Genomic DNA, 16,499 nt, shown 5'->3' with positions numbered 1-16,499 from the left:
TGCTTGGGTGCATACATACATACTAGTACATATTGTATTGAATCAGCAGGAATCAACATGGGATCTAACAGCTTCCTTTTCTTGCTGCTTTGAGGTCTTTCACTTTTCCAAGGCCTTAGTGCCTAGCAACTTTCACCAGCTTCCTCCCATCAAGGAATCTTTGGAGAGAGTGTCACATGATGGTGATGTATGTTCTGTGGGACCTCTCCATTCACATTTGCTTTATCTAGAATGAAGTTAACCAGACTCCAGGATGTTCCTGAAACAGTGAGTCAAGAACCTGAGGGAATGAAAGATGTGTTTGTGATGTGGAATCCTATTTTAGCTAACTTGTTTATGAGAATTCTGGCACACTCTAAGCCACCCTTCTAATATCATGTGCCCAGAGGCAAATACTACTGGCCCTGCCAACTATACAGGGCACCTGTGAACCTCCAAATGAGATTGCATGTGTGAAATAATTACTTGGTATCACCATGCTCCTGTTTAGGATCTATAGCCTTGGAATATCTAGCCACATAAGAGGGCAGAAATTCCACACTGGTGGGGAGAATCCGAGCATTTGATTGCTGTGACAGCCAGATTTTTGGCTTCCATGGGGAAAGGCATAAAAATCTTCCTCCCAGGCAACATTTTATAATTCCTTTTCAATTTCATTTTTAAAAAACCAGTACTGAATCTCCCTTATCAGCAGGGTTGAAAGAAATATTATTAAGAAAAGTGGGAGAGTCAGCCTGAACCATGACCTTCATGTTGGAATGTGTTTTTTTTCCTTGTGAGTTCTGGCATTTCATGAAATTCTTCCTGTAAACACTCAAAGTAATTGGGTCTTGTATGCATATCCAGCTTCATATGTCAGACACACAGCCCTGGTCCCACAGACCCTCACGTCGCAGAGAAAGCTATGGCATGTAGGTTATCACATGTGACTTGAACAAATCAGGAATTGCAGGAGTCTGGAAAAACAGTAGAAATAAACATTAACTCAAGTGTCTTTGATTGCAGACCACTGGCAATTAAGCAGTGAATCCAGAAAAATTTTCCAACGTCAAGAGATGATCCCTTTATTGAATCTTCCCCTACACAAATTCTTTATCATTGAAAATGTCTATTGCTTTCATTGGGATCCTGGTGTCCACAATTCTAAATAACTAGGAAGATGACAGAAAGAAATGGTCCTATCATAGTTTACAAGTGGTACAACAATGTACAGGGCAAGACTCTTAGTTGTAAGTTATAGAAACCCAACCCATTCATTCATTCACTCATTCAGTCATTCACTTATTCATTCAACACATATTGGTGAGCTCCTATTATGTGCCAGGCATTTGTTTCAAGTGCTGGGGATCTGGCAGTGAAAAGAATAGATAAGAATGCTAGTCTTGTTTGGAGGGGCAGGGAATAAGGACATCTACATTAATAAAAGAGAAACATGTAAATGGACTGTCCCTCCACTACACCCACCAGCTAATCAGGAGCAAGTATGCAAATTAACCCAACAAAGATGGCAGTTAATTTGCATACAAATGCGTGGAGCGAAGAGTGAAGACAGCATAGAAGGAAGCCAAGTGCTGCAGAAGAGAGCGAAGCGGCAGAGAAGGGAGCGAGGCAGTGGAGACAGGAGGGAGCAAGGCAGCAGAGACAGCTTCGCTCCCTTCTCCGCTTCGCTCTGGCCGCAGGAAGCCCTATTCTTGCAGGAATAGGCCCGAGGAAGGCCTATTCTTGCAGGAATCTTCCTGCAACGGGCCTCTACTATAATAATAATAATAATCACATTGACAAATAAATAGTATAATTCTGGTGTTGTGAAAAATATAGAATGGCCACTGAAAACTGGGTGGTTAGGAAAGACCTCTCTTTTAGGTAATATTTGGGCTAAGACCTGAAGTTTGAGAAGTAAGCTAGGCAGAGATTTGAAAGAAGAATGGTTCTGAAAACAAAAAGTGTGAAGGGACCTGAGGAAGAACTCTGTGGTGGTAGCTGGTCTCCAATATGGCGCCCAAGGATCTTTATCTCCTGGTGTTGGAGGCTTTGTGTAGCCCTCCGGCACACTGAATGAGGTTTACATGTGTGACCGTTGAAGTAGTGTAGGCATGAAGGTATGTGGCTTCTGCCTTGCCATCCTGAATTGCACCTTCGGGGGAAGCCTGCTGCCATGTCATGAGGACAATCAAGCTGCTCTCTGGATAAGCGCTGAGGCCTCCTACCAACAATTTGCCAGGCATGTGAGCCATCATGGAAGCACGTCAAGCCTTCAGATGACTGAAGTTCCAACCAGTCTCTGCACGACAACCTGAAAAATGACCCTGAGCCAGACTACCCAGCTAAGCCACTGCCAGAGTCTTGGCCCATAGAAAGTATGTGAGCTGATACATCTTTATTGTTTTGATCCACTAAGTGAAGGGTGGGGAACCTTTTTTTCTGCCAAAGGCCCATTTGGATATTGATAACATCATTGGAGGGCCAGACAAAATTATCAATTATGTTGCTATGAAAAAAAGCTCCTAGATTTATTGAATTTCAAATCTTCCCTATGATTGCCTTGGCAGGGCCAGACCAAATGATACAGCCCTCGGCCTGGACTTTGCCTACCCCTGCACTAAGTTATACAGCAACAGATGATGAAACATGAGCTTGAGATGCTGGGGGAAGCCAGGAGGCCTTCGTGGCTGGAATAGAGTGGCTGAGGGGAAGCATGATCCAAGAAGTCAGTAACAGACACAGCCCAGATCACCTTCATCCCTTCTGTGGTTATATTTTATTATAATCTAAGTGTGATGAGAAACCACTGGTGTGACATTAGCTATCTCTTCAATAGAAATATTTTGACAAGAGAAAGGGCTATTTACTATCTCACATAAATAACAAGTGTCAGAATCAGGCATAGCTGATCCAGATACTCAGAAGACAATATCGGAATTCTGTCTTCCACCATCTCCAGCTTCTGCTTTTGTTCTCTGTTGGCATCATTCTCAGATGGGGTTTCACCATGTAGCTGGCAAGATGCCCAGAAATATAAAGCTATGACTATAAAGCTGGAAAATGTGGGAAGAGAGTACAACCCTCTCTTCTTTCCCAGTGAAAAGAACTCAGACTGACTTCCCTTGGGTCACATGACCATTTGGGCTGGTTATATTGTGGTGATGGTCATCCTAGAACATGGGGGTTCCATGATTGACCCTGACAGAAGCCTCAGAAGTAGGGGAGGGACAGTTTCCAAAAGGAAAGAATTCAAGTGAAGGGAAAAAAATTAGCTAATGCCTACTGTGGACAAATAGAAATGGGCAGTGGCCTGGCACAGTATTTGCATAGTTGAATGAATGATATAGGGTCTTTGGGACTTAATCATCATTGAACTACGAGCACCTAAGCAAACACATAGGCTGATACGCACGGTGGGTATCAAAGTAAGAAGAGACTTGATGGAAATCCAAGTTAACGGGTATGACTAACTCTAGTTAGTGTGAGCAGTGTAGTCGCCTGCCTCCCCTGGGGACTACTAGGACTAGGGCAGGCCTTTGGACTTTCCCAGTAACTCAGACACATCTTCTACCGAATCAGAGTTCACGCCACCTCTTCTTTTCACTCCAGGGACTACTCGTGGCCTTGCAGTATTGCTTTGTCAATGGAGAGGTATGTTTTCCATACTGCCATCCTAGCTTCCTGTGAGGCTGGGCTGGCATCCTCCTGCCCCCAGGGTTTCCTGTTTATGTGATGGTGCCATGGGAAGTGTGCAGTGACCATCAGGCAATGGGACTCATTTGTAACGTGAGTTCCAGGGGTGAGAGCAGGGGCAGCTTAGAGAAATGGGAAAAGGCGATGGGATGAGTGTAAGGAAGCTCAGAGCCCAACCTTGGCCCTGCTAGAAGTGTTAGTGTGATAGAGGAAACAAGCTTGAACTTGGGAGTCCAAAGATCTGGGCTCAAGCCATCACTCACCCACTTAGGAGCTTTGAGTTAGTTAAGTTACTGTGGCTCTTAGAGCCTCAGTTTCCTCATCTGTAAAGTGGGAATAATAACTGTCCCCTCTAATGTTGTCCTGGGCATGCCAAGCTCATGGGAAAGGCCCAATACCTGATAACTGTGATGGTTTTTATTATTAATACTAGAGGCCTGATGCACAAAATTCATGCAAGAGTAGGCCATCGCAGCCCCGGCTTCATCCGGACGGTCGTTCCGCTGTTCCGCTGTTGCACATTACACTTTTATCATTATAGATTATTGCATATCCCCAACCAGCTCTCTGCTCCTCTGGAAAGAGGCTTGAAAGGGGCAGGGGCAGAGGCCAGACCAGTTTCTCCTGAACAGTTCTCCAGTAGAACTGGTGTATTTCCAGTCCCCTTTTATCTCTCCAGGTTTAAATGTTCATTTCTGTCTCCTCCCAATGGAACATAAGCTTCTTGTTAGCAAACCCTCCTCCACCTTGCTCATGGCTGCTTCTTCTGTATCTTCTTCTATCAGGCAGGCCTCAAAGGCCACCTTGACACAGTCCTTTCCTTTTCATTTCTGTTCAAACTTATCCAAAATGTTTGTCTCCTCCCCCATGGTCCTGCTTAATGGACTCACAGTGTCACTGCCGTGTGTAGGCTCACGGGCATTTGTTTACTCCTCTTTGTTCACCTCCCCCAGTCTGATACGTTTCCCAAGGGTGGCACAGAGTTAGCCTCTCGTTAATATTTGGTGAGTGGACCCAAGACCCAATGACTCTGAGACAGTAACGCTGCCCTCTTCTCGCCCGGCAGGTGAAGGCCGAGCTGCGGAGGCACTGGGGCCGCTTCCTGCTGGCCCACCACTCGGGCTGCAGAGCCTGGGGCCTGGAGAAGAACTTCCGATTCCTGGGGAAGGGCTCCAAGAAGCTCTCCGAGGGAGACAGTGCCAGGGCGCTGCAGAAGTCACAGTCCTCGCCTGGCAGTGGGCAGCCCCTGCCACTGACCATGCAGGGCCTGGGGGAGCTGGGCACCAGGACCCACGGGGGCCACACAGCCTGGCGCTGGGCCCGCAGCCTGTCCGAGAGCAGCGAGGGGGACTTCACCCAGGCCCACACCATGGAGGAGATTCTGGAGGAGAGTGAGATGTAGGCGGGCTCCCGAGACAGGTGCTGTGGGTGCTCACCACTCTTCCCGGCACTAGGTCCACTTTGACATGAAGTCTATCTCGAGGCTCTTCATGCTCTGATGAGGTTGTGCAAACAATCACTGCTTGTGCCTGCCATTGTCATCTACTAACCTCCTCTGGCGAATTTTCCAGAATGGCCACCAGCTTCTGGGGTGGCCCTAAATTCAAGTGAATGGAGCCCCAAGATACAGAGAGATGTCTGCTGTGAAAGAGGGGACAGCCAGTCTCTCTTCCTTTTCCCTCACCGCAGAAGGTTTCCCTCTGAGGCTGTGTTTGGGGTATATAAGGACCACCTGGGAAGAGTTTTGCATTCAGAGTTGGGCTCCTGGCTGATTCTCAGAGAGTACATCTGGAGTGATGGCGAGGGTTGGGAGTTGTGTAACAAGCATCCCGGATGACTCTGATGCAAGCCCCGTGTACAGAAGCTAGCAGCCCCCTGAGTTGGTCAATGTGGGACAAAGCCAGTGGTGTCCTGGAATCAATCGCTCAGCTGTGACAGCTCACCACCCTCAGACAGTGTACAACCCCATGCCACCCAGAACCCCATTCCTTTCCTTGTCCAGTCTTTCCTTCCCCGCTGTCTCAGTTCTTCATCTGTGGTCGGCAGAAGTTCTGTTTGATTCTTAACAATATCCTCCTTCCTGTCGGCAGAAGTTCTGTTTGATTCTTAGCAATGTCCTCCTTCCAGTCCCTCTGAAAGTCCCCATTGGTCCTTTCCTCCCTTTTTGGCTCCACCCATCTTTGCCCTTCTGAGCGTGGCTTCTTCAAGCCTAGCTTGCCCTCCCACTCTCTGCCATTTTGGGGTTGTCACTGACACATTGGTGCTCAAGGCGTGCCCACTGCTCTCTCTGACCCTAGTCCCCGCTGATAAGAATCCCACTCCCCCTATGGGAATGGATGCTGACAGCTTGCTGGAGGTTATGGGACTGTGCTGATCTGACATGCCAGGAGGGCACAGTGGGACCCGGTCTGCCCTGGAGCAATGAGGTGTGCTCCAGACCCTGAGAAGAGGGTGCTTCTGGAGGCTGAGGGGGGCCCAGGTAATTCGGTTCTGGCTCAGTGGCTGAAACTATAAGGCAAGAAGCTGAAAGAAAATCAAAGGAGGGGCATCCCATGGAAATGGGGTGTTAATGTCTCTTTCATAGTGCGCAAAATGTATGTGTATGTGGGTGAGGTATGTTGCCATGGGACTAAACACGGCCTTGTGTTAGAGGGGGGGCTCTACATTACTTCTCAAGTAGGGTTGTCAAATTTAGCAAATAAAAATACATGATGCTTAATTAAATTTGAATTCCAGATAAATAACCTTCCTGTATAAGTATATCCTGAGGCACATACTGTATCTAAAATTCCATGCTAATTGTGCGTCCTGTATTTTACCTGGCAACCCTATTTTCAAGGACACTTTGTAGTGGGACTGGGACTAGAGTCAAGTGAGGGTGTCAAATTTAAGAGAGTATAAAAAACCTCAACTGTCAAGATCAGGAATATTTTAATGCAATATTTAAAAAAATGAAATCCGCAAACTACAGCCCACAGGCCATTATACGAATGTTAAATCCTGGCTTTAACATTTTAATATTGCTCATTGTGGACTTCTTAACATTCATTTTTATTTTTAAACTACTGCATTAAAATATTATTTATTTTGAGTACTGAATTTTTGCCCCCTTTCCCTTAAATTTTGCATCTGAGGCCCTGCTCATCTTCCCCTCACCCTACTCCTGGCTCTGCTTTGCAACAGGGGAAACTGAAGCAAAGGCATAGGCAAGTGCATAACCAAGGTTTGTTTTCCAGTGTCCAGATTATCCATAATTCAATCATCAAATCATATGTCCTTCTAATTTTTCCTTTCTGCAAATCCCTGCCTTTTCTCATGAGCCTACTAGCTCCTAGAAAGCTGGGGCCATGTCGTATTCCCAGCTTGCACCTAGCACATCTGGTTCCGGGTAGGTGCTGGGTACACATGCATTGAATGAGACAAGACAGAAATGTCTTGGAAAGTGGTAGATGCTGTCTGGGGTCAACTATCCAGGACCCCGTCAGTAATAGGAGAAGTAAGTGTTTTTTTTCCATAGCATTTGTAAATATGTCTTTGACCCCTCACTCCACAAATGGGATGTCACATACACATTACTTTCTAATAATCAAAATAACAAGTTTGTTTGATTTGTATTTTGTTGATTCTTTCACATTTGTTTCTCACTGGAGCTGAAGGGCACTGCACGAGAGGCTGGGATCCTGCGAGAGCAGGTGGCAACGGGGGGCAGGGCAGTTTGGCTTATTGTGATGAGACCCATTCTGCCCTGGGGTGCTCATGTACTTGAGGAAGCAGAAATTCAGAGGTGAGGTGACTTCCCACAGTATCCATAGTGGACATCTGTTTCTATAATTCATCCCTCTTGTACTAAAAGCACCCAAATTTTCCTCTTGGAAACCACACATCTCCCACTCCCAGTCCCTGAAGTTGAATTGTCCCAACTCCATCCTCAGCCCCCAGGATAGACATGAAAATATGCGTGGCCAATCTGAGCATGACTTTCTCCTGGCACCAGATATTGGATCAGGGATGGGCATATAACCAATCAGAGACAGTCCTGGGATTTTGACTAAGACTCACCATAGAAAGGCATTTTTCTCTTTTCGGCTGAAATTAGAACCATGAAGCCTGCTGGATGGCCATCTGGCCAGGCTGGGGTAAAGCCTGCCTGAGAATGGGACCACCACAGCAGAAAGCAGATGCAGGAGATGGAGAAGGAGCTCTGAAACATTGCGGAGTCCCTGGACTGAGCAAGACCCACAGCTAGTGCTCCTCCTGGCATTCCAGTTCCATGAGTCAGTAAATTCCAATTTGTGCCATAACAATGCACGTTGGGTCTTCTGTCCTTCGCATCTGGGGAGAATCTTGATGACATAGTTCATCACCACCTCTACCTCCTTCTCTTAAGTTGGACTTGCCACTGATTCTGGGTTCTCTGAGCATCTTCCCCACAGCGGCCCGAGTAGCCATGTCACCCAAGCTAACAGGAGATGTGCTAATTAGGTCACTAGTCGTGGGTTCTCCACTGGCCAGGAGGTGATCCAGTGGCCCCTTTATGTTTCTCATTGACCAACAAGGTCATTAGGCAGTGTCTATCATTTTAGACTCAGGTGACATGGATGCCCTGACCTCAGAGAGAAGGGAAAAGCCCCCAACTTCACATCCCAACCAACCAGATTCATTCATGGAGGGTGGTGTGTGCAGTGGGGTGAGGAAGGATCTCCGGAGTGAGGCATTGAGCCCTTTGGTGCTATCCCGAGACCACCCTGAGGTACACCTTTCTTCTCCTCCTGCATGGGCCCCAGGGTGGCCCCCTGTGTCTGTTACCAGAGGGGTGTCTTGGCAGATGATTCTAACAATAACTGTCCTCCTCCAACAACCGCTGGACCAGATGCTGTGTGGCCCCATCTGCCTTCCAGCTTCCACATTGTGGGATCAGAATTCTTGGTCCTATCATCTCCAGGTCAAAACTATTGAGGCAGCCTAGTGCAATAGAAAGGATTAAGTACCAAATCCTACTCTCGCTTTCTGCCTTCAGTGTCCCCATCTATACCCTGGGGATAACATCTCGAGTATCTAGCAGGGATGCCTGCCTGCAAACCAAAGTGTTAGGATTACTCTGAAGTTCACCCTCCACAAAAAAACAGCACTCTCTGCGGTGGTGACTGTGCCATCACTGGGCTAAAGCTGGGGGGGGGGGCAGGAGTCACCTCTAGCACCAGCAAGCGGGGACTCCCCTACTTTAGGGGGTTGCACACAGGTCGGTCAAGTGTCCAGGACCTCTATTTTCTGACCTCATCTTGGAACTTAAAGCTGGAGAACACATTTGCCTTCAAAACAATGACTCCAACGATCCAGAGAACCCATTGGTGGAGTGATTTCTGGGGTGTCCCAGTCCTTGGAGCTCTGAGGAGACCATGCGGGCCGGTGGCAGCCTCGGCCTGGCCTCCGCTTATTAGCTGGCTGATATCTGGGCTCCGCTCCCTTTCTTTAAAGTGAGGCACCTCCACCATATCAACACGGAATTTGTCATCATCCCCTGAGGCCAGTGACTCTCCCCACTTCCCATCTCAGCAGGTGGCATCCCTATTCACCCAGCACCCAAGCCACACACCTGACAGCCATCCTTGCTCCTCCCTCCTCCACCTGCAGCCAGTCAGGTGGATTCTACCTCCCAAATACCTCCAGAGCCATCCCATTCTCTCCATCCCACTGCTGTTCCCCAGCCCAGGCCACCTAGGCAACTTCCAAAGTGTCATCTCCAGCGCCCTGCCCCCAGCCTTGCCCCTCTGATTTAGTCCCACTCGGCCAGAGGGAGCCCTTACAAACATAGAACCCTCCTATTCCAAACCCCACAGTGGTACCCACTCTCCCCACAGTGAAGCTGAATGCCTCCATGGGCTGCAAAGAAGGCCAGCTATGGTCTGGCCCCGCCTACCTTTCAGCCTTAACTCCCCATTGGCTGTCCCTCCTCCCTCTGCTCTCAGCTACCCTGGCCTCCACAGGAAATGCTCATTCCTGCATCAGAGTCTCTGCTGAGACACAGTGCTTCCCCACCCCACCCTTTCCCCCATCAAGAACACCTTCTCTGATCCTCGGGAGGAGGAAGCCCATCCTGTTATAGCTCGCAGTGCTTTGTACGTCTCCATGGTAACATCCTACTTGTAATGGCTGCTTCCAGGTGTGCAATCCCCTCTGCACCCTGAGCCCTGAGAGAGCAGGGCCATGTTCACCTTCTTCACAACGGAGTCCACGCATCCTGGTAACCACTGCAATGGCAACGCATCCCTGCCTTGGCGGCCAAGCCCACAGAAGTCATTTTCCTTTCCAGTTCAAGAACAACCAGCGGCTGTGTGTCCAGCAACTCTTGCATTTATTGGAACCTGCTTACCCAGCAATCCACAAAGGAGCTTACACAGGGGTGATATTTAGGACTCTTGTGACCTAATCCTGGGATTATCATGGAAGGCCTGGGCTGGTGGGCAGGGGAGGGGAGGCGGCATAATGGGAGGGACTCTAAAGACAGGGAAGGAGGAACCAGTAGATGCTAAAGACACTTCTCTTTGGCAGGGAGCTGTGCTGTGGGTTTAATATGCTGTGGGTTTGGAGGCCTCTCTCTTGGCCGCTGGGGTGTGCTTGTGTGCATGCGTGCGTGTGTGTGTGTGCGCACGTGTGTGCATTCGTGTGCTTATGTGAGTGGTAAGTGGGGGCAGGAGAGTTGAGCAGTTGGCATCAGGGGTTCTTTTCCTTTTCCTTTAACCTTTCCTTCACTTTTTGAGGCTCAAATTGGATCAGTCGCAGAATTTCCTTATTGGCCAGGGTCCCCTCGATGAACTCTTCCTCTGTAAGTTTATCTGCGTATGGGAGACAAATACTACAGTCAGGACTGGCTGTTTTAAGCTGCCACAAGGCTGACACCGCCCAGCATGCCCTGCGCAGATGTATCTACCATGAAAACCTTGCGTCTTAGCGCCCCAGGGTACTCCCACCCCTGCCCCAGATACCCAACTTGGACCTCCCCATGAACCAGCAATGAGAGGGTTAATGGCTGGCACTACTGAGGGGTCCAGGGTGCATTTTAGTTACGCTTCTCTTCTGATTGGCAATGCCTCTGCCTTGCTGGTTATTAAGTATCTTGAGTATTACTCTAGGTCTGAGCCTCAAGCTCTGGAAGAACTTTTGGGGCATGAAGCAGAGTGAACAGTTTCAGTTGAGGAGGGAACGGCATCCACTCTAGAGAAGGGAGTGGAAGTTGAGGGGCGCAGGGGGGTGCCAGGGAGAGCCTGGCTTGTGAAGAGGTCTCTCTGACCCGCCACGCCAGCACACGGGCAGCCCCAGGATTCTCAGCTGACAGCTCCTCCACGATTCTTCCCTCTGCATCTCCCATCCACCTCCCATGTGGGACCAGGAGAGCGCCTCGCCCAGCCTCCGGATTCAGTTCTGTCCAGTTCAATGCTCTCCACTAGCTGTTCCTCTGAGCCAGAGCCACTGTGCTTGGGGCTGAGGTCACTTCAGAGGGTGGAGGGCAGGGTGTGGCATAGAAGGAAGTGACGTAAAGTCCCTGGCCCCAGGAAACTCTCGGTCTGCTGGGGAAGACAGTCACATGTAGAAATAAGTCTAAAATGAGACGGGTGCTCTTTCAGATCATGCTTATGCTCAGAGTTGCCTGCACGTAGTGGGTGTTGGAACCGAATTGCACGCCCATTAGCTTATGTTCCAGGCCTTTGGAACACCCTTATCTTAATCCTGGGTTAGGGCCCAGCTGGTTCCCTGCAGGTCGAGGTGGGGAAATGTAAAGTCCTAGCTGCCCTGTCAGCCTCCCAAAGAGCCTGGAACCCCAGCATCAGAGCTGAGTTCTGGAGCCAGGCCTTGTCCCATGTGGGCACGTGGAAGCACACACACACACACACACACACACACACACACACACCACCTGGCAGGAGGAATAAGGCAGCCCCCATACCACCACCCCCTGTGACGGTCACTTGGGTCAGCTTCCCCGGGACCCAAATTAACTTCCTAAGTGAAACCATGGAAATGAGACCCGGCTTACTTGGGACCCCATGCTAATTCCGATGCAGACTGGGCTAAAGTTTGCTCTAACTCTTAGAAAGCGTTTTGGAAAACAAGCGAAGCAAACCCCAGTGTCTAGGAACCGGCACCCCTCCTAAACAGAAAGTGCTTGGAACTCCTCTAAACTTGGCGTTGGCGTACAAACATCTAATGAGCTATTGCCTTTGCTTCTTCCTGTTGCTTCAATGTGGCTGTGTTAACCAAAGCTGTTTTCTCCAGAAGCCCTCCACCCCTCGGAGCTTCCTTCTCCCCGAGACTCTCCGGCAGCCGTGGGCCTTGTGAGCCAGGGACGGGGCGCCATCCCCAACGCAGTGGCAGCTCCACGGGGAGCAGGCCTGGACCTGTGGCCTCTGTCCACTCCCCGAGGCCGCAGCCAGCCCTGCAGTGCACGGCGGGGCGAGGTGTCCCCATCCCTCTGGGCACTGGCTCTGGGAAGGCTAAATGTTGGTGGGACCAGCAGGAAACAGCCGTGACTGTACAGCAGAGGCCACGAGGGAGAAGGCACTCACCATCATCTTTCTTTCCAAAGAAGCCCCAGATCTTCTCGGCTCGCTTCTCAGGGGTGTTCTCGTCGTCTGGCAGGTGCTTGGCGTCCTCGGGATTGATCATTTTGAATATCGCCTGCACCGAAGCAAGAGGAACGGCTGGTCAGAGGAGCCCTGGGTTAGAGCGCAGGTCCCAGGCCCAGCTGCCCTGTCAATCAGAGCTCCTGGGCGGGCACCTGTGTTTCTGAGACCTTCAGCTGGATGGGGAGCCTGGGGGCGGGGGGGAGGAAGGCTCTTGCTTCTTGTTTGTCCCTTTCTGTACTGTTGGCATTTCCTGACCATGCAGACGTATGACTTCCATTTTATTTAAAAACATGGAAAAAGCTTCCTGATGCCATCCCGTGGCAGCCCGAGGCTGCAGTTTGGGAACCGCTACCTTGAACCTACTGCCTAGAAATTTTAGAAAATCTAACAGCTTCTCCCAGGTCCATGTGGTGCCGGGTTGCGCAGCCGGGTTGCCTGGCAAGCGCTAACATGTGCCACTTTTCTGAGCATTTTACATGTAACCTTCCCAACCTTATGAGGCGTGCATTTATGGACCCCATTTTACAGATGAAGAAACCGAGCCAATTAACTTGCTGAGCGTCACGCAGCTGGAAGCAGATGAGCAGAGCTTCTGACCCAGGCACTTTGGGTTTAGTTTGCATCATGCCACTCGCCAGCTTATGCCTCAGAGCGTGCCAATGGCTGGGGAGGGTGCGGGGAGGCCTCAGCAGGCTTTCCAAAGGCCTCCCGGGCTCAGGAAGCCACTCAGTTACCCTTCCGCACAGGAAGGGACTCAGAGGAAGGTTTAGCTTTAGACTCAGGAGCCTTCTCACCTCCCTCCACGCTAACAAAGGAGCCTGATGTGCGCATGTGTGATGGGGGAAGGCAGGAAGTGCCTCTGCACCTGTGGTCAGGGAGAGGGACAGGTGGTCTCGAGGGGCCCATCCAGCTCTAGGTCACTAGGATCCCACCAGCTCAGTAACTCCAGGGCTGGCCAGGCCCAGAGAGGACACTCGAGGTCATGGCCCCGAGCCTGTCCCAGCCTGTGCCCTCAGCCTGGGGGCAGCCTCGGGTGCAGGCAATGTGTTGGGTGGCAGTAGGAAGGGCACCTTGGAGACCCAGGAGCACAGCCAGGGTAATGCCTATAAATTAGCCTGGAGGGGAGGTCAACACCCTGAGAAATGCCCTTACAGCCCGCCCCCACCACACCTGTCCTACTCCTCCCCTCCCCCCGCTACAGCAAGGAGCAAGGAATCAAACCAGCAGCTGGGGAAGCAGCCTCAGGTGCAGGCGCCCACAGCCGGAGTGGAGGTGACTCCGCTGACGCCTCTCTCTGTCCTGCGCCATGGGAACCACGTGCAGGCTTGGTGGCTAAACGCTGGGAGTAACTGGCTGCCTGCCCCATCCTGCTTCCGACACCAAGGACAGACTGTCTGTCAAGGCCTCAGTGAAAGAGCCGAGAAAGAACCATCGGCTGCTCACCCTGGGCCCTGGGAGGTTACATGGTTTTCCAAGGCCATGAAGCTATAGTTGGTGGCACAGCTGGGACAAGAACCTGTAATTCTGGCTTCACGGCTAGTGACCTGGTGGTCTGGTGAGTGGCAGAGCCTTGGCACCACCTTGCACAGCCTCAGCCATGGATTCCCCTCCCCACCCTTTCTCCCTCCCCTCCCCTTCCTTCCCCAACCCCTTCCTCCTCCTCTTTCTCAAGGAGCACCAACTTGTAGGCCTCTGCTGGGCCTGGCGTCCTTTAGGTGGTTCTGAGGATGTGGTCTCCATCCCATGCCACCTGCCACGCCAGGGAAGTCTGATCCGAAGGCCCTGCCCAGTGAGGTTCCCACACATGCCCGCCCGCCCTTGACCGGAGGCCCGAGCAGAGTCCCAGGCCACAGCTGCATGCTCAGCTGTTGTATTCATGGTGTCACCTAACGAGGGAGGAAGAGCTGTGCGAATGAAAGCAGGGTTACAAAGGCATCAAAAGTATATGAACCATGAAAACAGTCTCCCTCTTAACGGGAATGTCATTAGAAAAATATAGCAAGTGGCATGAGGTAGAGGGATAAAAAAGATCAGGTAAAAAGATACTAAATGAAGGTAAATATAAATACTATAATAGGAAAAATAGGAACATCTAAATTGTCCCAAATTTAAGAATGGTTACATAATTTTATGACATTTTTATAGATGAAATTCTAAGCAGCTATTAAACATGGCTTGGAAGGATGTATACTGATATGAAAAACATTCATCATAAAATAGTAACTGAAAGAGGTATAAAATCATATGTGAATATTTCATAGCTCTAAACTTAGTTTAAAATATACCGCTAAAAGAATGGAAATGTATATACTGATATGTTGACTGTTTTCTCTGGATGATGAAATTAAAGGTAATTTTAACTTTCTTTTGCATGTGTTTCTAAATTTCACGAATTGCTTTTACATTAAATAAGACTGTTTTCCAGACGCCTAAAATCTTCACAAGCGATGTGTTCCCGGGCTGGTTGGGACAGGGGAGGAGATGGGTGTGACAGGCACTGACCTCCCAGGGGCCTGAGCATCCCGGGATTGGTCAGAGCACGGGGATGAGAGAGCTGAGGCTCCGGTGAAGGGTCATGAAGACAAGCAGAACCGGAACCCAGGTCTCATATTCCGCCCCCCACCCCCACCTCCTCCTATTGTGCATCTGAAACATATCAGGGAATCTGACTATGCAGTTAAAGGTATTGAAGGATATTTTAATGAACAGAGGAAAGAAGGAAGGAGGGAGGAAGGAAGGAAAAAGGAAAAGAAAAAAAAAAAAAGGAAATCATAGGAAATACCCAGATTCTTCTTTAGGAGGAAAACGAAGCTGTGGGAAAATGCCCAGCCTTCTGTTAATCTCAGTATATGAGAGACCCCTCGCCACGCTCTCAGAGCCATTGGGTCACAAGGCCTGGGCCACCACGTCCCCCCAGGCCCTCCCCCAGCTGCGCCCTGACCTGGGTGACCCCAGCCCTGCACGGGGGAGGGGGGGTGGAGACTGACCATGACGATCTCCAGCACTTCGCTCTTGCTGATGGCCCCGTTGCCGTCCACGTCGTAGAGCGAGAAGGCCCACTCGAGCTTCTGGCTGGGCTGGCCGGCCGTGGTCATGTGCAGGGCCACCACGTACTCCTTGAAGTCCAGGGTGCCGTCGCTGTTGGCGTCGAAGCTGCGGAACACGTGCTCGGCGTAGGCCTTGGGGTCGGCGTCGGGGAAGAACTTGGCGTAGATGCCCTGGAACTGCTGCCGCGTGATGCGGCCGCCCGGGCACTCCTTGAGGAAGGACTGGTACCAGGCGCACAGCTCCTCCTGCGTGAACTTGGTGCTCAGCTGCAGCTCCTCCAGGAGCTCCCGGGACAGGGCCCCGCTCCTGCTGTTCCCCATGGGCGAGGCGGCTGGGCCGGCGGCGCTGCTGCGTGGGTGGGTGGGAGGGAGCGGCGTGGTCTCAGGCTGCTGCTGGCCACAGACCCACGGAGATGCTGGCGGATTAGGAGGATTTGCGGCAGGTTCACCCCAGTACTTGGAGGGAGGAGGGGCCCAGAACTGGGAGGGGAGGCAGGCGAGCTCCCAGAATCCCCTTGAGATTAAAGTAAAGAGCTGACCGCAGGTGCTCAGTCCATTCTGGCCTCTGGGGGGACAGGAGGGGAGGTCAGATCCTTCAGAGCCCAAGCCTTGGGCCAAGGTCTTCGCTGTGGCCCCTGGCTCCTCCCTCCCCACCCCCAACTCCAGCTCTCTCAGCGCAAGGATGTCCCAGCCTGTCCCCCGCCCTAACTCCGAGGGTCTCATCCTCACTGAGCCCTCCCATGCAGGGGCCAGGCTCAGAGACCGCCTGGGTTCAAATCCCAACTTTGCAATTTGTTAGCTGTGTGACCTCAGGCAACGTTTTGTAACCTTTCTCTGCCTGAATGCTCTTCTCCTAGTCCTTCCCCTCCTTCCTGGCTTTCCTGGACTGTGTCCTCAGCAAGGCCTGTACTGCCCACTCTATTTGCAATTGCACACCCCACCCCCACCCCTCAGCACCCCCAGACTATTTATCCTGCTTCATTTTGCTCCCTTCCCCGTACACCTTCTGACTTCCTCTTTTATCCCATGTGTTGTCTGTCCCCTTCCGGGAATGAAAGCCCCATGGATGGAGAATCTGTCTGTCTTGTTCCCAACTGCCTCTTCATTGCCAGAACGGTGCGTGCCCGGCAGGTGTAGGCCATCGCCGAGTACTCAC

At 50.9% G+C, this 16,499-nt stretch overlaps 2 protein-coding genes across 2 annotated transcripts in view; one reads left to right on the top strand and one right to left on the bottom strand.

The window, feature by feature from the left end:
• The window catches only part of GLP2R (glucagon like peptide 2 receptor), a 48,498-nt gene extending 43,421 nt beyond the window's left edge, over window positions 1-5,077 (top strand). Inside the window, exons 12-13 of the mRNA XM_008153458.3 lie at window positions 3,592-3,633; window positions 4,742-5,077. Coding sequence (XP_008151680.2) covers window positions 3,592-3,633; window positions 4,742-5,077 — 378 coding nt within the window. The remainder of the gene's footprint in view (window positions 1-3,591; window positions 3,634-4,741) is intronic.
• Window positions 5,078-10,386: 5,309 nt separating this feature from the next.
• RCVRN (recoverin) lies at window positions 10,387-15,664 on the bottom strand. Its single transcript, XM_008153457.3, has 3 exons — window positions 15,284-15,664; window positions 12,237-12,348; window positions 10,387-10,508 (listed from the first exon to the last, which is right to left on the bottom strand). Exons 1-3 carry the CDS (start codon window positions 15,662-15,664, stop codon window positions 10,387-10,389), a joined length of 615 nt encoding a protein of 204 aa, XP_008151679.1.
• Window positions 15,665-16,499: the final 835 nt, after the last annotated feature.

The sequence above is a fragment of the Eptesicus fuscus genome, chromosome 20 (genome assembly GCF_027574615.1).
Source record: "Eptesicus fuscus isolate TK198812 chromosome 20, DD_ASM_mEF_20220401, whole genome shotgun sequence".
In the NCBI taxonomy this organism is placed as follows: Eukaryota; Metazoa; Chordata; class Mammalia; order Chiroptera; family Vespertilionidae; genus Eptesicus; species Eptesicus fuscus.
The sequence above is the reverse complement of the archived record's forward strand: the minus strand, read 5'-3'. Positions and strand labels throughout refer to the sequence as shown.